Consider the following 21,510-nt stretch of genomic DNA (forward strand, 5'->3'; position numbering starts at 1 on the left):
AAAAATAAATCAACAAAGGGGATGTGGTTCTCGAATCATCAGAATTCAATCCACTATTTTTAATTACACCGACATTAATTGTAATGACAATAGCAATAGATGTTAGCTATGCAACTATTTTATAGGCAGTGGTAGGTGACAATAAAAATGTTTCTCACATTGGAAATGTAAACTTCGTTCTTCACCCCTGTGGCAGTATAACACACAGAAGACTGAAGAACTCAGCCAAGCCCTAGCTGGTCTGGCTCGGTGGATAGGGCGTCGGTCTGCAGACAGGTCCCAGGTTCGATTCCGTCAAAGGCACATGCCAGGGTTGCAGGCTTGGTCCCCAGTAGGGGGCGTGCAGGAGGCAGCAGATCAATGATTCTCTCTCATCATTGACATTTCTCTCTCTCCCACTCCCTTCCTCTCTGAAATCAATAAAAATATCTTTAGGAAAAAACCCTCAGCCAATACCTTTGCCATCTTCAATAAAGCAATGATGAACATTTTGCTTTTGTCAATGGCACCATCTTGCAGGATTGGGCGTCCTTGTGGTAAGTCATCCCATCCACATGGTTAGTATGGTGTCTCATGTGGTAAAGTCTGGGCTCAAATGCCTAACCCACAACTGACTTGAGAGGAAGGACATATAAAGAGAGACTAAGAGACTTCTGGAGAGAGAGAGGGGGGGGGGGGGGGAGATGGGAGATTCCCCATCTGAAGACTTGGAATTGAATTGCAGCGACAGGACTGTTTTACTTGAGGAACATTTATATAACCCTTATCGTGTGCCGGCACTCCCCTCGGTGCTTTACAAACACAGATTCCCTTAATCTGCCTAACAGCCCTATGGGGCCGCTCCTATTTATTACCGCCCAGATTTTACTGTTGGGAAAACTGCAGCTCAGACAGGTTACGTAACTTGCCGAAGGCCCTACAGCTGATAAATGACCGGGGTCGGCTTTGACCGAGGGAGGGCCTCCCCTTGTGCTTGCTGCCTCTCTCTCGGTCGCACTCACCTGAACCTCAGGTTTACCATCTGCAGAATAAAAACTAACACCTTCGTCCCCAGGTTCTTGGAAAATATCTGAGCTTAGTCTAACCAGAAATGTAACGGAAGCACACTCATACAAGACTAACACCAGCCGAACCCGGTTTAGCTCAGTGGATAGAGCATCAGCCTGCGGACTGAAAGGTCTCAGGTTTGATTCCGGTCAAGGGCATGTACCTTGGTTGCGGCACATTTCCAGTAGGGGGTGTGCAAGAGGCAGCTGGTCGATGATTCTCTCTCTCTCTCATCAATGTTTCTAACTCTCTATCCCTCTCCCTTCCTCTCTGTAAAAAAATCAATAAAATATAAAATAAAATAAAATGTCAACATCGTAAAAGGCAAAGATGGGCTGTGTTCCAGATGAAAGAAAGCTGAGGAGGCCTGAGCACTAAAACCCAGCACCTGGCTCTGCGCTGGATCCAGGGCTGGGGCGGGGGACATTTTTCTGAAGGGCATCCTTGGGTTCCTTGATAAACTTGGAATGGGAATGGGTAGATCTGTTCACAGCATAGCTGGTCAATCCAGGGGAGCCAATACTTGCACTGTGTTCTCTGGAAACACACACTGAAATATTTAGGAGTAAAAAGTCATGAGGTGTATAACTTACTCTCAAACGAGAAAAAAATCATGTGTGTGTTGCGTGTGTTTGTGGGGAGAGAGAGAGTCAATGTTAAAGCAAATGCGGCCAAAACCGGTTTGGCTCAGTGGTAGAGCGTCGGTCTGTAGGACTGAAAGGTCCCGAGTTCGATTCTGGTCAAGGGCATGTACCTTGGTTGCGGGCACATCCCTAGTGGTGGGTGTGCAGGAGGCAGCTGATCGATGTTTCTCTCTCATTGACGTTTCTAGCTCTCTAGCTCTCTCCCTTCCTCTCTGTAAAAAATCAATAAAATATATTTTAAAAAGATACATATAATAAAGCAAATGCGGTAAACATGTTAACAGGAGATTCTAGGTAAAGGACACATACATGTGCTGGTTTTATTCTTGGGGTTTTCCTGTGAGTTTAAAACTACTTTCAAATAAAAAGTTTGTAAAAAATGGAGGAATTTGGATGATTTTTTTCTTTTTTCATATGTTTTTTTGTTGATTTTAGAGAGAGAGGAAAGAAGAGAGAGATATCAATGTCAGAGTGAAACACGGATCAGCTACCTCCTGCATTCCCCCTCCAGGGGATGGAGCCCACAACCCGGATAGGTGCCCCGATCAGAAATTGAACCCATGACTTCTCAGTTCATGGGACGATGCTCAACCAACTGAGCCATACTGGCCAGGCCTGGGGTTTTTCTTGTTTTGGGTTTTCATTTCAATTAGGAGAAGAAGAAGGAGGTAAAGAGAGAGAAAATATACTTTCAAATTCAGTAATATGTTACTATTCATTTCTCATAATTTCAATGCACTTTGACCTTGGAAGTGAAGGTCATGTGTCTCAAACAAGTAATCTGCCCTCCCCACGCCCCCAGATACACACACACTAGAGTGTTTAGGATTCACTGCATGCCAATGTCTGAAGCAGGTTATTTCGCAACCTTACAAAATGAGCTTACTGCCAGTTCTGCATTTCCTTTGTAATTAGGATCGAGATGTAATCATCTGGCTCTGAAATGTGTGTATCCAAGGGCCAGGAATCGAAGCTATAATATTTTATGTCTTATACCTAGATCTAAGAGTTGAGTTAAAAGATGTTACAAAGCACCAAAGCCATTTCTGTTCTCTCCCAGTGGCTGTGTATAAATTCTCCCAGAAAACCGTCATTTCTCTGAGTTAATAGAATCTTTGAAGCTAAATCAAGTCAATTTCCATTGTCGCATTGTGAAGCTTTTGAACTGAGCCCATGGAATTACCCTATTGGATGGCCACCTGGAGGATGGCTTTGAGGTGAGCCTGAGAAAGCCCACCCAGCAGCCTCTGTGGCCCCAGCCTCCCCACCCCGCACCATGCATCCTCATTACTTAATGAGCAGCTCAAGGCAAACGCCCCCTTACTTATGCAGTGGTACAACAGATATGAAGGCAATGTAATGCCATAGAAAGAACACTGAAATGGAAATCTGATTTGGCGACTAGTTAGGGGTGCCTAAGCTAAGGTGACCAGATGTCCCGCTTTTGGCGGGACAGTCCTGATTTTTAACAATTTGTCCTGTGTCCCGCGGCATTTTAAAAAAGTTCTGATTTTTGGAAAGAATCAGGACTTTTTTAAAACGCACTCCTGTCTTTAAAAATAGTTTTGGAGCCAGGACCGGTTTGGCTCAGTGGATAGAGTGTCAGCCTGCGGACTGAAAGGTCCCGAGTTCGATTCCAGTCAAGGGCATGTACATTGGTTGTGGGCATATCCCCAGTGGGGTGTGTGGGGGGAGGGGGAGGGGAGGGAGGCAGCTGACAGATGACTCTCTCTCATTGATGTTTCTAGCTCTCTATCCCTCTGTCTTCCTCTCTGTAAAAAACAAATAAAATATATTTTTTAAAAATAGTTTTGGATACAAGAAGTATAGTTTACCTTGTTTGGCCAGAGGTTGGGAGTGGGGGTGGGGGCACAGGGAGGGAGGAAATGTGTGAAGGAGGGAGGGACTAATGAAATATGATTTCATTTTCCTGGAATAGGCATAACTCTGGCTTATTCTGTGTGGCTATTCTGGTAAATAAATGATATTCTCTTTTTTTTTGCTCTATGGGGAATTCCTGACCTTGACCTAAAATAGGCATTTTGGTTGAATTCTCATTCCCAGAAAGAGCAAGCAGCAAAGAAAGAATAAATTCTCTTCTAGTGCTTTCTTGTTATTTCCTTGTCTTGGTACATGCAGAATGGGATGCTGCAGCAACGGGAGGAGGCTGCTGGTGGCAGGTGTTGATAATATAGACCCAACTGTGACTGATAATATAGACCCACAGTAAGTACATCCGGGTTCCCCGGCACACTGACGGCTTGGCCTCAGGTTCAATAGCTGCAAAGGGAGCAATTGCTAGAGAGGAAGGAATTGTGGTCTAAATGTTGGCTAGTGTAATACTAACTCTGCAGCCAGAGACCTGTATGGACCCATGACCACATTCCTGGATAGTTTTCATGAAAATAAACCAATACCGCTGCTGACTTTATCTTTGCTCTTTGGACATTGGCTTAATGTCTTTGACCCTAAATTCATGGATTTGGGGATGTATTATTGATGGATTTTTGTTTATTCACTATCCCTTTTTGACCATCTTTCCAATGTATTTCGGTAGCAGAAACAAAATACATTTGAAATCACGTCTTAAAGTTGCAAAATTGGAATCATTTCTTCCTACCTGCTTCCTGGGGTTATGGTGAAAGTAAATAACGCATTAGAATAGCATGTGCCACATAACAAGTGCTATGTAAATGGTGGCAATTATTACTTACATGCTCACACTCTGAGAACGGAATCCCTAGATTAAGAACAAGTTAAAATGTTAAATTTGCCAAACTTCCCTTAAAGGTGTGTGATTTTTACAGGAAATGTGGCATCAAGATGCTTGGGAATTCAGTCAATGCTACTGTTCCTATACATGACCACATGAAATCATAGAATCAGGGAATTGGGACCTCGAGGGAAAGACTAACACTTCCCTTTCCTAGATACAGCAAAGGGATCCCAAGAAAGAAGCCACAACAGCAAACCTGCAATCATGACCAGCAGCCCACAGTCCCTGCCCAGGGCTCTCCAGAATGCTATGCTGTGGCTAACAAGGCATATCCTATCTAATAAAAGAGCAATATGCAAATTGACCATCACTCCAACACACAAGATGGCCAACCCTATGTGGTCAAAGATGGCCACCCACATGTGGACACAAGATGGCTGCCACAAGATGGCCAGCAGAGGAGGGCAGTTGGAGCGGGGAGCAAACCTGCAAGGAAAGGCAGTTGTGGGGGACCCAGGCCTGCAGGAGAGGGCAGTTGGGGGGGACAGGTCTGCAGGGGAGGGCACTTGGGAGGAACCAGGCCTACAGGAGAGGGCAGTTGAGGGCAGACAGGCTGTCAGGTGAGGGCAATTAGAGATGACCGGGCCAGCAGGGGAGGGCAGGTAGGGGCAATCAGTCCAGCGGGGGAGCAGTTAGGCATCGATTAGGCTGGCAGGGAAGTGGTTAGGAGGTGATCAGGTTGGAAGACAGAAGCAGTTAAGGGCAATCAGGCAGGCAGGCAGGTGAGCAGTTGGGAGCCAGCAGTCCTGGATTAGGAGAGGAATGCCCCAGTGGGGTCGGGCCTAAATAAGCAATTGAACATCCCTCGAAGGGTCCCAGATTAGAGAGGGGTGCAGACTAGGCTGAGGGACGCTCCCCCACCCCCAGGAATGAATTTCATGCACCAGGCCTCTAGTTCTTTATAAAGTGCTTCAGAAAAACTACACACTCTACCAACCAGAGACAGTGTGAGCCCTAACCTAGGACAAGGAAACTCTGAATCTGTCCATCTGTTCTCTTCATGGAAATGACAGCCAGCACAAGCTAAAGGCCTTGTGACGGGAAAGATAAGAGGACCCTGCTCCCCAGATCTCCTATTGCTGACAGACTCCTCCCAGCTATGGTACCTGGGCAAATGGTACCACGTGCAGCCGACAAAGACACCTTTCAAAGGAGAAGCAGCAAGTGATGCTACACGTATTCAAATGTGTGCTCTCCTGAGCTGTGTCTAATGCCAGCATCCTTTTTGTAAAGAGACATGTCCGCCGAAGCCGGTTTGGCTCAGTGGTAGAGCATTATCGGTCTGTGGACTGAAAGGTCCCAGGTTCGATTCCAGTCAAGGGCATGTACATTGGTTGCGAGCATGTACATCCCCAAAGGGGGTGTGCAAGAGGCAGCTGGTCGATGTTTCTCTCTCCTCGATGTTTCTAGCTCTCTATCTCTCTCCATTCCTCTCTGTAAAAAAATCAATAAAATATATTTAAAAAAAATAAAATAAAGAGACATGTCCGTTTTAGTCAAGGTTTTTATTTCACTTTCCCCATTCCTCACTGCCTGGACTAGTGGAAACACACACACACACACACACACACACACACACACACACACACACACAGAATTAGCAGCTCCGTTACTTTTTCATTTAATGCCCTTGGTCAGGGCGACAGCCGCGAGGCATGAGAGGGGTTTCAGGGAGAAGGGTGGTCAGGCCGCAGAGGGGTTTCAGGGAGAAGGGTGGTTAGGCCGCACTGTCCATGAATACTGGTTGCAGCAGCCGGCTCGGCCATGGTTCCCGCAAAAGTAACCCCTGCTTCCCATTGTCATTGCATCTCGGCAGCGTCAGATTATTGGAATTCCACACGCATCGAGAGCACACCGAAGGGCTCCTGCCAATTTGCTCAGCTTGCTCGGAGAAGGGCTTCGGGAAGCATTACTCATTTATACAGCCCCCGCCCGGGCTCCCGCTGTAAATTCAGCGCAGGAGGGCCTGCAGGTGCGGCCTTCAGCTTAGCTCTCTAATCCTGCAACCCTGTACCCCAGTTCCTTCCCATACACAAGTGCAGCAAATCCCCGTGAGCTTCTGTGCCTGCAGATGGAGCCTGGCTGCCAGAGGCGACCTGGAGGCGGAGCCAGGTCTCTGGCTTCAGACCAGCCTTGGGGTGAGAGCCCTGAAGCACAGCACACATCCCGCCCCCCCCCCCCCAAATTTGCATAGCTCTGAAGTCTGGTTAAAATGCACATCTGTCCTACTAGTGAAGCAGCTGATAATGGCTCACCTCCTGTTGGATGGGGGGGAGGGGAGGAAAGAGAAAAGCATTAGCAAGGGAGTTTGGGGGGATTTTATTTTTATGTATGTATTTATTTATTAAATATATTTTATTGATTTTTTTACAGAGGAGAAGAGAGAGGGAGAGAGTTAGAAACACTGATGAGAGGGAAACGTCGATCAGCTGCCTCCTGCACACCTTCCACTGGGGATATGCCCGCAACCAAGGTCTATGCCCTTGACCGGAATCGAACCGGGGACCTTGGTATGTACCTTGGTCCCCATTGTCTCTATCCATTGAGACAAACCGGTGAGGGGAGGATTTTTTTGAGCCTCCTGCCGTGTGCTTATTGGCTACTCATCTATTTTTTATTTTGTGACGCAGGCCATCATTTTCCTGCTGTAGTCGCTGTCTACATAGCACCACCGATGTAACAAAGTACATGTATTATCTCCGTTTCTGTGAGTCTCCTGCTGAAGGCCTCCTAGGCTTCGCGCGATCCGGGGGTGGGCCGGGGCTGCGGGCTCACCGGAGGCCCAGGTCCTCCCGCTCACGTGGCTGTTGGCAGAAGCTGTAGAACTCCTGGTGGTTTGCTGCAAGGCCAACAGGAGAGCCTCCTTTAGAGACTCACCTGATTATGTCAGGCCCACCCAGATGAATCTCTCTCTCTCTCTCTCTCTCTCTCTCTCTCTCTCTCTCTAAAAATATATGTTATTGATTTTTTACAGAGAGGAAGAGAGAGGGATAGATAGTTAGAAACATCGATGAGAGAGAATCATCGATCAGCTGCTTCTTGCACACCCCCTATTGGGGATGTGCCTGCAACCAAGGTACATGCCCTTGACCGGAATCAAACCTGGGACCCTTCAGTCCGCAGGCCGACGCTCTATCCACTGAGCCAAACCGGTTTCGGCTGAATCTCTCTCTTGATTGACTCCAAGGCAACTGATCAGGAACCTCAATGACATCTACCAATCCCTTCATATAATGTAATGTAACCCAATCACAGAGTGACATCCATAATATCCCCAGGTTCTAGCCACACTCAAGGGGAGATCATGGCACAAGGGTGTGGGTCATCTCAGAATTCCTCTCACCCTACCCATTTTTAGTTGGTTGGTTTGTCTCCTTCATATTAAGTCTTATGAGTACTTTATATAAATTCTGGATACGAGTCCGATGCCAGATAGGTGTGGGCAAATATTTTCTCCTGTCTTCTTTTAGAAATCTTATAGTTTTAATTCTTACACTCAGTTCTGTGACTCGTTTTAAACCAACTTTTGTGTATGATGTGGAATAAGGGTCGAGGTTTTTCCAAAATGGATATGCCATTTTACCAGCACTGTCTGTTAAAAACACCATCCTTCCCTCCTTCCCCCAATTGCCCTGGAACTTTAAGTGAAAAAAACAATAGCTCTTATGCATATATTATTCTTATTGATTTCTATTAAATCTACACATACTTAGCCCTAGCTGGTTTGGCTCAGCGGATAGAGGCTCATCCTGTGGACTGAAGGGTCCCAGGTTCGATTCCAGTCAAGGGCACATGCCTGGGTTGCAAGCTCGATCCCCAGTGTGGGGCATGCAGGAGGCAGCTGATCAATGATTCTCTTTCATCATTGATGTTTCTATCTCTCTCTCCCTCCTTCTCCCTTCCTCTCTGAAATCAATAAAATATATTTTAAAAAAATAAATCTACAGATATTTAAATCTACTTCACTACTGCATGTTTATAGAGTCTGAAAGCCAGGCAGATTACATTCCTCAGCTTTGTTCTTTTGGAAAAATTGTTTGGCTACTCTATGGCCTTGGAATTCCTACATACATTTTAGCATCAGCTTGTCACCTTCTGAAACAAAAACAAGCCCGCTGGGGTCTATGAGTGCTCCCACTGGTCGCTTCCCACTTCCCAGAGCATACGCAGGAGGTGGTGTCAGCTAAGCTGTAAGCCCGCCTGACTATGATCAAAACTGATCCTGCCGAAACCGGTTTGGCTCAGTGGATAGAGCGTTGGCCTGCGGACTAAAGGGTCCCAGGTTTGATTCCGGTCAAAGGCATGTACCTTGATTGCAGGCACATCCCCAGTAGGTGGTGTGCAAGAGGCAGCTGATCGATGATTCTCTCTCATTGATGTTTCTAACTCTCTATCCCTCTCTCTTCCTCTCTGTAAAAAAATCAATAAAATATATTTTTAAAAACAACAACAAAAAACAAAACAAACAAACAAACAAAAAAACAAAACTGATCCTTCCCTGGAGTAGCTCCCTCACGCATGGCAGGGCTGGAGTCCCCATCTCCTCCTGCTGCCCCTGGTCCGCTGTGAGAGAACAGCTTACCCTCTGGCACCTCTTTAGGGAAAAGGGTTAGGTGATTCCTAAAAGCCTTTACAGTTTTCAGGATTTAGTGTTCTCCGTGAGCGGTTCTCCACTTCTGTGTACCCGAGAAGCTTCAAAGACGGGCAACACCTGTGCCCTATTCCCAGGCGTAGAAGATGCAATTGACTTGAGGTGGAGACCACAAGCCAGTTATATAACGTCAGGCACCTGTGAGTTTACAAAAGGTCATCAGATGATTCTACTGTGCGGACAGGACTGGGAACCCAATATCCCGTTTGGGAGGGGAGCTGCGGATTTAAAGGGACCTGGTCCTGGACAGACAGACAAAGCTACGGTCTCGTGCTGCCCTCTGGTGGTCCGATTGCGCACTACAGGCAGTTTTCCACATCTAAGTGTTTCAACCTGGGGCAGGAATCTTTAGTTAAGGACAAGCAGGGAAGAGGAAGAGAAAGGGTAGGAAAGAGGAAGGGGGAGAAGAAGAAGACCTGGCTTCTCCATGACCCAAGGGTGAACAGACTCGCGGGCATTTCCCTCCCCACTTTCCCCCACGACAAATGAAATCCCCAGAGACTGAGTCCTGGGGGGCAGTCACATCTATCTGCATTAAGCATGAAAACTCTCTCTCTGGGTCCACACGCTAGACCCTGTAAGGGGGATTCAGGAGGAAAAATGCTTAGAGGAGCTCCTTTTTTTTCTCCTGTAAGCTAAGTGTGAGACTTGAAGGGGTGTGTAAATATTTCTTTCTTTTCCGTGTACAGTGTGGCTAGAGAGCAGTCTGGTCCTGAGTAGGGGCGGCTGGGGATTGAGAAAATGAAAGAAAAAGACAGACACAAAGATGGAAGGAAAAAGCTGGGGCCGAGTGGGACAACTGTCCTCTGACAGGGACAGGGACAGGGACCCTGAGCCAATACGGCGTGTTTATTTTATACAGAAGAAAAAGAAAAAAAAAGGAAGTTTTACTAAAAGCCAAGACAAAGGAGATTTTGTGCATTCTTGGGTGGGCCCCAGTCATTTTTATTCCTGGTGCTTGGCTGGATTTAAATAACAAATCCCACCCCCTGGCACCTGGGCTGAAGGTCAAGCTGACAACACTCCTGCTTTTTGGCAAAGTGTGTTTCCAGTACGTGGCTCTGCCGACGCCACTGGATTCAGCTGGCAATAATTAAAGAAATGCCCCTGTGCCTTCCCAGGCGCTCTCTACAGGGATGAGATAACCTAGAATCTAGATAAAGGTCTGGAAAACGAGTCTTTGTTCACCAGTCATTGTAACATTGGGCAAGATCATTTTTTCTGAGCCTCGAGGACACTGGCCACCTCACCGCACTATGCTGAACACCGGGGTGTTTGTGGACCAAATGCTGTCAGGTCCTGGGAGGAAAACAAGTCATTTCTGAACTTCCACAGCTCAGCAATGAACTTCCGATCTAGGTTATGAAGTTCCTGCTCGGTCTCTTCCAGTCTCATCCGATGACCAAGAATGCTTTTCAGATTTTTCTTCTAAGATGAGTGTAAAATGTTAAAAAAAAAAAAAAAATAATGATAAATAAATAAATAAAATTAAAAAAAAAAAAGTCAAGGGGAGGAAACCGTGTCACTGGAGCAGGAGGACACAGCCATGGCCAACCCCAGCTGGTGAAGATTAGACACCCTAATACTTTTTAATATATTTTTATTGATTTTTTTTTACAGAGAGGAAGGGAGAGGGAGAGAGAGAGCCAGAAACACTGACGAGAGAGAAACATCCTTCAGCTGCCTCCTGCAAACCCCCCACTGGGGATGTGCCCACAACCAAGGCACATGCCCCTGACTGGAACCGAACCTGGGACCCTTTAGTCCGCAGGCCGACGCTGTATCCACTGAGACAAACCGGTTTCAGTGGAACTGTACCTTTAAATCCCCTGTCCATCCCAGGCTGCCGGTGAGCCACGGGTCTGTCTGTGTGCGCGCGCTCCACAGGACCAGTGAAGTCCATCCCAGAGTTTTGCATCCACCCAGCAGCCTGCCGGCCATTCTGAGCTGCAGCTGCAGCCCCTAACCTTCACACACCCCAGGAATGTTATCCTTCTCCCTGCCTTCAGCCACAAAGCGGCAGCATCCCCTGGGTTTCCCTGGGCTCCAGGGGGCAGCCTTTAGGCCTGGCGGCGGGGGGTTGGGGGGTGGGGTGGGGTGGGGTGTGTGTGTGTGTGTGTGTGTGTGTGTCTTTCTTTTGGGTGACACACTGTTTGGACGAGTTGGTATCTGGCAGTTCCGTCCTGGCCGTCCCACCCCATCATCCCTTGGGCTCTCTCAACCTGAGAGCCACCCTGGGACCCAGAGGACACCCATTCCCCACCTTTAACCCCATCCCCAAAATCTCCTGAGAATGTCTCTGGCCCCTAGGAGGCCCAGTTGGACAAGGCCATTTCCCAAAACAGCATGAGGCAAAGTGGAGTGTGACCTTCGTGCAGCTTCTAGCACCCCCAATGCCATTGGGTTTAAATACAAAATGTTGGGGGGTGGGATGGGGGCTGCAAGCAGAGAAGGAGGAGAGTGCACATGGCCCCCTCTCCCTCACCTCACTCCCCATCCAGGCCTCCCCCTGAGAGTCGTGCCTCCTTGGGCAGAAGACTGGACGCATCCCAGAAAGAGCTCAAGACAAAGGGACCCTGCACGGTGGCATTTACCTATGGGGCGGGCACAGCCAAGCCACCAGCTAGCGGGAGCCTCAGACCTCGGCATCTGGTGACTGCCCGTCCTGCCTCCCAGCAAACAGGTCCGCTGGGGCAGCTCCTGGCTAAATCCTGAAAAGAGGGGGAATGAGGCTGGGGGCCATAGGGACTTGTCTGTCTCTTCCCCCTTCTCCCCCGCCGCCCCCCCCCCCCCAGCCCCCGCCACCAGGCAGCAGTGTATCTCTCACCTCTAAAGAGCAACTGCATCAATGCAGAAACCACACTGCTCTCATCCCGATTCCTCACAAGCCCGAGTCCAGACCCCTGGGATAAGATATGCATCCATGTCTGAGCACTAGCTGATGACAACCTTGTAGCTGATGAAGCTACCCTATCACGATCTAGAGGTTGGGCACTATTACCCAGCCCTAGCCGGTTTGGCTCAGTGGACAGAGCCTGCAGACAGAAGAGTACCGGGTTGCAGGCTCCTCCCCAACCTGGGCCCTGGCTGGGGCTTCTGTAGGAGGCAGCCAGTGGATGTGTTTCTCTCACATGGATATTTCTTTCTGAGTCTTTCCCTCTCTAGTCCACTCTCTCTAAAAATCAATAGGGAAAAAAAGTCCTTGGGTGAGAATTAAAAAAAAAAACCAACTACTAGCCATAGTCCAAGGTGACCTGGGGGTTCTGAAGAGAACATGGAAGATTATTTATTTCTTAGGCATTATCCATCCCTATTCCTGAGAGAAGAGGGAACCCTTTTTTAAAAAAATTCCCACGTACGGACTCTTCTTTCAGAAGCTGGTGCCTTTCTGATCTACCACGGGACCAGACATGGCGAGACCCTTCTGTGCTCTGTAGAGATTAGCTTCCAATGAGCAGACCAGGAGGGACTGCTTCCCCCACCAGGCACACAGGCTCTGGAGCCCTCAACCTCAACCTGAGCCAGAGGCCCAAAGAGCTAAGTCCTGGCTCCCTCTTCCTGCCCCCTCACCAGCCATTATTGGGGATGCGGAGGTGGAGGGGGTGATGGGAGACCACAGCCCAGCAGAGGGCTCTCCTACATCACTCCTCCACCCCCTCTATCTGCCTCATCTTGCCTTGGGGAGGAAAGCAGAGCCTGGGTTGGGACCACCTCCCCAGGAGGCAGGGGCTGTTGCAGAAGGGGCTGGTGACAGATGGCACTTGCCAACGTGGGGAGTGGCAGAGGCTGGCAGCCTGGGCGAGAGGGGCTGGGGAGGATGGCAGGAGCCCGGAGCCCAGCCACATGGAAGGAGCAATCCCTCGCCCGAGTGTCCGTTCCGGCCTTCGGGGGAGGGGATGAGGGATGGCCATTTAAGAAAATAAAAACATGTAATTAGATACCCATTTTTTCTTCTGGCCGTAGGCTCCAATACGACTTGCATAGCGCTGTGGGATCCTGGGTGATTTTATTTCATTTGATTAGGATTTTGCTCATTATGGATTTTTAAAAGCATTAGTTTTTATTTTTAAAATATTTTTCATTAAATTGTTATGTATTTTTATTATTGAGAGTTTTGGGCACTCCCGCCCCCTTACAGGCTGTGCTGCAGGCACGTGTCTCTCTCACCTCACCTTAACCCTGACCGTGATGACAGGGTAGCTTCACACCTTCAGTTTTCTCTTTAGGTCAGGGGTCCTCAAACTTTTTAAAGTGGGGGCCAGATCACGGTCCCTCAGAGAGCTGGAGGGCCGGACTATATGAACTACTAATTCCTACTGTAACACCTCGGCTGTGCTCACTGCCCAAAAAACCTGGCGGGCCGGATCAGACTCCTCTGTGGGCCGCATGTGGCCCACGGGCCATAGTTTGAAGACCCCTGCTTAGGTCATAACTGGACCCAGTTCAGAGGGAAGGAAACGGCAGAAAGAGAGCAGAAGCAAAGGCTTTCTGATTAAAACAAGTAGAGTAGCCCTGACCGGCTTAGCTCAGTGGATAGAGTGTCAGCCTTCGGACTGAAGGGTTCCAGGTTCAAGTCAAGGACATGTGCCTTGGTTGCGGGCACATGCCCAGTAGAGGGGGGTGCAGGAGGTGGCTGATAAATGTTTCTTGTCTCATGGATGTTTCTTCCTTCTTCTCTGTAAAAAGTCAATAAGATAAATTAAAAAAAAAATAAGACAAGTGGAGTAGCCCATCTGAGGGAGAAGTAGATACAAACATAAATTAGGAGCAAATGCCTTTATAAAAATATATGTGTGTGTGTCTCAATTTTCCCTGGAAGCAGCAATGTCTTCACCCAAAGTTTTGAGTTCAAACTTTCTACTTGTTGAATGCGAGGCTAGGCCGTGGGGTTACAGGGATGAAAAAGACTGAGAGTTGAGTCTGGGGAGAGAGTCAATGGACTTCGGTCCAATTCTGTACGTGCTGTAAGTGCCGGCATGGATAGTTTGGAAGTCCAGAGATATAAGTAAGCAGTGGGGGCTGTGTTTGGCTTTTGCTGGGAGTGTCTCCTTTGTATCCCAGGGGCTTTTTATGTATGGAGATGATGGAGTGTCCCCATGGCAACGCCGCTGCCATGGAAAGAGTCCTCTTACATTTCCCTGGAGAAAGGGCACAGCCAGGCCCGCAGGGCCACAGCGGAGTGTCAGGCCTTGGTCAGGAGGCAGAGCGGGAGCGAGGGGACATTTTAGGCCGGAGCCTTCATTGGGGTCTGCACTGGGAAGGCAGGGCAGAGTAAACAGTTTGGAATTGGCTGGTTGGATAAGTACATGTGGGCTTGGGGGCTCAGGAGTGCTCTCCAGTTGCCTGGTGCCTGGACCTGGGGTGATTGAGAGCAGGGGAAGCATTAGCTTGGTGTGTGAGTGTTAGATAAAAGGGGGTGGCTGCTTGCCTACGAGAGGTATACTCCCAAGTGAGTTGCTTGCTATCTTTAGGATTTAGCTAGCCCTAGCAGGGTAGTCTATTTCCATTTTTTAGGATGTCAAAATCGTAAGATACTGAAAATAAGCATGGTTTATATCCTGTGGAGGGGGAGGGAAGGGTAATTAATATCAGACAAAACTATAAAGCATTCATGATATGGTTGGTGTACGGAGGAAATTGAGTGGGATTATTTTGGAAGTTGGGAAGATCATTTCACTTTTCTAAATAATTGGGACGAAACTTTATCCAGCATATGGAAAAATGTGGAACACTCAGTGATGTGTGTATGTATGGATGTATGTATGTAAAAGCTTGAAAAAAGAACATCTATTGGTTTCTTGAAAAAGAACATCTCGAGCTTCATTGCCATCCATAAGCCACCTGGCTTTTAGAGTGAACGGGCTTTGGAATTAGGCATTCTGAACCAGTCCACCCCCCCACTTCTGGTAAAGGACGTGACCTGTGTGAAGTAGAGGTCTGACTGCAGGCCCCAAGCCCCGACACCTTCCTGCCTTTGAAAAAAGCAAAGAAAAATAAGAAATCAGGTAAGATAAACGATGTACTCTCCAGCTCCCAATTCAGACACTTCTCCCTCTCCCAGTCCCGCTTTCATGCCTACCACCTTGGCAATATATTTAATATGTTTAATATTCAATTATGCCCAGGAGTGGTGGTAGCGGGGGGAATGTTCCACTCACCCTGTACCACCTGGGGGCTTAACCCTCCACAAAAACAAAACAAAAATCCATTGACTGCACACTCTGCATTGCTCCAATTGCCGTAAAATAACCACGGCGACCCAGTGGCAGCGGCTGACCCTTAGAGTCAGTCCGAGCACACCTGTTACTCGGGGTTCAAATGATGCTCTCCGTGCTCATGTTCCCTGACCCCCGAGTGGGAGGAGAGCCGCCCGCAGCGCCTCTGGCTGACTCCTGCCCCCGCTCGGTGGGACGGGGCTGGGAGCCGCCTCGCTCTGCGCCAGGGACACGCGGACAGAAGAAGGTTGAAGCGGGAACAGGAAGGGCTTCCAGGTCGGAAAACGAAGAGAAGCGATGGATTTGGAGGCCCAGGGCGGAGAGGATTTAGCGTGAGATTTGGGGCGAAGCTTTGAGGATGCGAGGTGTAAAATTTCGCATGAGGGACTGGAGGCTGAACATGTTGGAACCAAGGCTGGAAGGGGGCCGGGCGGGCCAGGTTTTTTTGTTTATTTATTTATTTAAAAATATATTTTTATTTATTTTTAAATTTTTATTTATTTATTTTTATTTATTTTTACAGAGAAGAAGGGTGAAGGTTAGAGAGTTAGAAACATCCATCCGCTGCCTCCTGCACACCTCCTGCTGGGGATGTGACCGCAACCAAGGTACATGCCCTTGCCCGGAATCGAACCCGGGACCCTCCAGTCCGCAGGCCGATGGATGCTCTACCAACTGGACCAAACCGGGTAGGACCACGGGCCAGTTTAGAGACCCGAATGGGACAGGAGATACCAGCGACCTCAGGGGCTGCAGAGCTCGCGCCTCCGGGACGAGCCGGCATTCGGGACTCAGAGGGATCCTGCGGCGCCGGCGCCAGCGGGAGGGACGGTGGGCGGGGCCTTTCCTGACCACGCCCCCAAAACCCGCCCAATGGGCGGGGCCCGCCCGGCAGTTACATAACAAACCGGAGCGAGTCGCTGAGCGGCGCCCGCGCTGGCGGCGGGGGCGGGGCGTAGCCGGGCCTGGGCGGGGCCAGGCCTGCACCGGGCCAGGCAAGATGGCCGCCGCGGAGCCCGAGTCCGCGCCTCTGACCCTAGAATCGCTGCCCACCGACCCGCTGCTCCTGATCCTGTCTTTCTTGGACTACCGGGACCTCATCAAGTAATGGGGGGCGGCGCGCGTGGCGCGGCAGGGGCGGGTCACGGGGGCGGGAGGAGGCGGGGAGGCTGCAGGCACGGGGGCCCGGCTTCCGGACCTGGACCTGGACCTTGCGTGGACCAGAGGTGATGCGGGGCCGCGCTCCTGCAGAGCCACCCAAGGAGCCAGGGCGAGGCAGGGGCAGTCAGGGCGTCCCCTCCGCCGTGAGGTCTTCCATCCGGGACCCAGACCCCAGGAGCGCCGGGAGCCCGTTCTCCCAGGCCTCGGGGAGGCTCATTTCCGGGGCGAGGGAGGTACTGCTTCCCCCTGCAGCCCCCGCGACCCCCGCACCCCACACCCCGCACCCCACACGCCCCGGCCTGCACCCGCTGTGCCCCAGCCCTGGCCGCTTTGGGAAGACCCTTTGGGGCCGGACCAGGCAGGCGGGGCGCCGGCCCGAAAGGAGCCGGGCGACCCCCGACCCCAGGTGCCCAGCTGCGGCTCCCGCGCACCTTTGTACCTGGCGGGCGCCTCGCACCCAGGACTAATCTGCTGCTGCTGCAGAGATCGCCCTGCTCCCAGCCGTCCTCCTCGCTGCCACACGGTGCATTTGGTGGTTTCGGTACTGACTTCCCTTGGTTGGTGCGATACAGGTGACCGCTTTCTCTCCGCTGCGCGTTGGGTCGCCCGGATTGCTAGCATCTTGTTCCAAAAATAACGCCGCTTGCGGGTTGGGGTGGTTCGGTGCCCAGCTCCTTCAGCGCTGAGACTGTGAGGGATGGTGGAGGAAGAAATGGCGCTGTTTACACCCTTGACAGCTGGTGGCATGGCTCTGTCCTTTTTGTGTGTGTGCGCGTGCTGCCACCGCTGTGGAAGAGGAGGTGAAGTCGCCCTCTTAAGGCTGGGTAGGCGAGATTCAGGTTTTTTTTTGTTGTTGTTTGTTTGTTTGTTTGTTTTTAATTAGCTGTTGGATTTTGGCTGTTTGATGATGGTGCCTGTGTTATCAGGGGTCCTTTCAGAAGTAGAGCCTTTTTGGAGCTGCTCGTAGCTGTTTGTTGGCCTATCTGAGTCGTGACAGAGGGATGACTCCAAGTGTCTGGCCGTAGTACCTGTAACACTTATTTTTTTTTTCTTTCTGAAAACAATTTTTTTTTTTTTTGTCTACAGGCCGGTACTAATGCCGAGATAAAGTTTCTCTTTCCTTTGGGAAAGGCTGATCCAGCCTCAGACTGTCTTCCTCTGAAATGTTCTGTTGTGATAGCCTCTTAGAAATCGAAGAGAGACATACACCCTTCTGGTCTAAGGACTACATTGCTGCAGGGTGAACTTTCTAAAACAGATCTTGCTGTCATTCTCTAAAAACTTAGACGCCCCTTGTTTGCAGACTGTAATCTAAATTTCTGGGGGCATTTAAGACGCTCAGCATTTGGCTCAGTGTGCTGTAGCCAAACCAGACTTTTGCCAGCACACTACCTGCTTGTGTTCTGTGGCTTCAGCTCTTGACCTTACCCACAATGCCTTGTCCCCCTCTTCCCATCCTGGCAAGATGAAATTTCTTTAAGACCCCCTCACTTGGTTCCTTTCTCTTAACTTCTTTCTCTGTTTATTTGCCATGCCAGATGGGTTGTACACTTCTTAAATGTACAGACTGCCTTGTTTATCTTTGTAATGATCATTTATTCACAGATTTTATTTTTTTAATGCCTGTTGTGTGCGCCAGTCCGTTAAATGTCTTGGATACAATAGTGAGGAAGGCAGATAAGGCCGCTCTCAGGAAGCTTACAGTCTAGTGGGAAAGATGGAAAACAAGTGCAAATACAAGAGATGCTAAGTGGTATGAAGGAAATAAATCAACCACTCTGTTAGGGAATGAGAGGGAGAGACAGTTCCCATCGGAAGGGGCTGCCAGGTATGAAGGACGCCATAGAGCAGTCCTGGCAGAGGGAGCAGTGTGCTCAGCAGCTGAGTGGCCAGTGGCATGGCCTGTGGGAGGAGCTGGAAGGCCGGTGTTGCAAGGGGTAGGGAGTGACTCAGGCAGAGTGGCTTGAGAAGGAGCTGGTGAGCTTATGCAGTTCCTCGGGAGCCAAGGTGAGAAGGTCAGATTTTATTGTAAATGCTTTAGGTAGTAATCAAAGTTGTAAACAGACGTGACAGGATCCCTCCATAAATGTTTATGAAAGTGAGCTGTGTTGAATACCGTATTTGGGTTCTTGAGAGAAAAAGAAGGTGTGTGTGTGTGTGTGTGTGTGTGTGTGTGTGAGACTTATCATAAGGTATTGGCTCATGAATCATGGAAGCTGAGAAGTCCTACTATCTGCCACCTGCAAGCTGGAGACTCAAGACAGCTGGTGGGATAATTCCAGGGGCTGAGAGCTGGAGGGCCCATGGTGTAGATGCCAGCCTGGGTCAGAAAGCCTGAGAGCCAGGCACGCCAAGGACAAAGAAGATCCCTGGCTCAGCTCAAGCTGTCAGTCAGAGAGCGGATCTAACCTCCCTCTGCCTTTTTGTTCTAGTCAGGCCTGCACTGGATTCCATTGGGGACTGTTATCTGGCTCACTTAGTCTATCCATTCAAACGCTAATCTCTTCCAGAAACATCCACACAGGCACAGCGCGGAAATAATGTTTAACCAGCTAGCTAGGCATCCCTGAGCCCAAGCAAGTGGACACCTAACATGAACAAAAACCATTGAATTTTATCCACAGAAAAGTTTTCAATGCACCGCAGCTTCTTTCCTGCACTATATTCCTTTTTAGAAAAATACAGCCCGACTTTGTCAAGTGTCCTGCTCTTTGCTAAGCTCTGAAGTTTTTGGTGCATATTGCTGTGCGGGATTAGGTTGGATTGGATTCATTGTGTAATAGCAACTGCATAGTTTGAATCTCCTTTTCTCTTCTAGGGTGATTTATTATGTACCAATCATTCTTAACCCTCAGTGTGTATCAGAATTACATGTGGCACTTTTTAAACATACATGTGCCTGAGGTAAAGATCTTGCCCCAAGCAAACTGAGTCGGAATCTCTAGAGCAGAAGTTCCCATCCTTGCTGTGCATCAGAAGCACCTTGGGTGCTTGTTTCAGAGATTCCTTTATGTCGTTTAACTCTTGAGACAGAGGAGGAGAAGGATCAAGAAAAGAGGACGCTGAGTTACAAAACTGGACAGATTCAGTGTTTGCAAATATTCGTTTGGGGATCTTGTGAGCTTGGCAGAAAAGGGTGAGGTTGGATTTTGTGTAAAATCTGAAAATTGAGGGAAAGTTTTTACATGGACTTGACAAACCCCATGTGATTTAAGATTCCATTCATTGATGAGCCATGGCCCAAGTGAGATCTTTGAATACTATTTTCTATAACTTGTGATTCCTCTTCTGAAAAGATAGAAATCCATTTTCCTAATCTTAGGCACATCCTTTTTGCAAATTAAATATGTAGTGTTGGATTTACGAGATAGGAACACTGCTGCATTAGGACACAGTATAGCACTGGCCGGTGTGGCTTAAAAACATTTTTTAAAAGCCAATGTAGAATATAATATGTAACAAGGGGTTTATTTCTAACATTCCGTGCTTTTGAGCAGTTGATACTAACTTGAATAGCTATGGCTATTGAAATAGAATTGTTAGGATGGTGACACTTTATAGATGGGTTCTCCAATAGTTGGTATAATTAATAAGTAGTTTTAGCTGCAATATTTATTTCTTTTAAGAAAAATCAGAACAAAACAAACAAAAGTCTGTGTATTAATATAAAAGGTCTCACAGATCTTAAAAATACACACACTGAATAACACTCTTCCCGTGTGCAGAAATGATTATCATCACAAGGAATGAAGGAAGGCTCTTTGATTTGAAATTAACTCCAGTGATTTATATATTTTGTAGACTTCCATAAGAAAATTACCATTGTAGAGATTTGGGGGTTTATTTGTGAAATCAAATAAGATTTCAGCACTCAAAAGGTAATTATACTAGCTAACACATTAAACATATTTTGAAAAATACTGTTTTGTAATTACAAGGGTAGAAAGTGGAAAAGGAGAAAAGCAAAAGGAATAGAATAAATCTTAACATTGAATATTTTCATCTTGAATTTTAAGTTGTTTTCTTTCTTTCTTTCTTTCTTTTTTTATACTAACCGTGAACCTGGTTACTGTCAGTTGTTGCTACGTCAGTCGAAGACTTAGCCAGCTATCCAGTCATGATCCCCTGTGGAGAAGACATTGCAAAAAGTACTGGCTGATATCTGAGTGAGTATTCAGGAAACATGTGTTCTTCAAACTTGGCCCTGGGCTTCTAGAACGCTAGTCTATCCGGGTTCTCCTCTGACCCCTCTCTCTGTCTCCTTTGGTGGCTCTTCCGTGCCTGCCACTAAGTGCTGGTGTTCTCCCAGCCTCTGTCCTTGGCCCCTGCCCTCTTCCTTCTGAGCTCTCCGGCATGCACTGTGACTGCTGTGTGCTGCTCACTCCCAGCCCTGGCTGTCCTCCCTGACAGCCCCACTGGGCTCCGGGCTTATTGCACAACCTCCCGCTGAGCCTCTCCACCGGATGACCCACAAGGGCTTGTGAATTCAGTAAATATTAATAGATTTGGCAGAATAAAAGTGTAGATCACAGAGGGTGGGAATTGGGAAAAGTGAAAGAGGGTAGGATTGCTACTATCTTTTTCTTAGATTGAGGGGAATTGGGTAGTGACTGAAGTTGTAAAGCAAGAAGTAGAGGTTTGAGTGTGTCATTGGAAGTTGCAAGCTACTCAGTAGAACTGAGTATTAATAACAGCTATCAAACATTGGGAGGAGGGAGAATGGAGAGGAGAGAATTTTAAGTGTTGTTGTATCCTGATCTTTTTTGTTTGTTTTGTTTTGTTTTTGTTAATCCTCACCTGATAATATTGTTTCATTGATTTTGAGAGAGAGTGGAAGAGAGGGGGAGAGACAGAAAGAAACATCAGTGTGAGAGACACACATCAATTGGTTGCCTCCCGCACACATACTGCTCATGGCCTGGGGATGGAGCCTGCAACTAAGGCTGAGGGCCGACGCTCTATCCACTGAGCCAGACCATCTAGGCTATCCTGATCTTTTACTTTAGGGTATCAATA

General features: G+C 48.4%; 1 protein-coding gene across 1 annotated transcript in view; it reads left to right on the top strand.

Annotated features, from left to right (window-relative positions):
* Window positions 1-16,272: 16,272 nt before the first annotated feature.
* The window catches only part of FBXO3 (F-box protein 3), a 33,759-nt gene continuing 28,521 nt past the window's right edge, over window positions 16,273-21,510 (top strand). Inside the window, exons 1-2 of the mRNA XM_084894574.1 lie at window positions 16,273-16,437; window positions 20,571-20,660. Coding sequence (XP_084750700.1) covers window positions 16,334-16,437; window positions 20,571-20,660 — 194 coding nt within the window. The 5' untranslated portion in view covers window positions 16,273-16,333. The remainder of the gene's footprint in view (window positions 16,438-20,570; window positions 20,661-21,510) is intronic.

The sequence above is a fragment of the Pipistrellus hanaki genome (assembly GCF_964339955.1).
Source record: "Pipistrellus hanaki genome assembly, chromosome: 9".
NCBI lineage: Eukaryota > Metazoa > Chordata > Mammalia > Chiroptera > Vespertilionidae > Pipistrellus > Pipistrellus hanaki.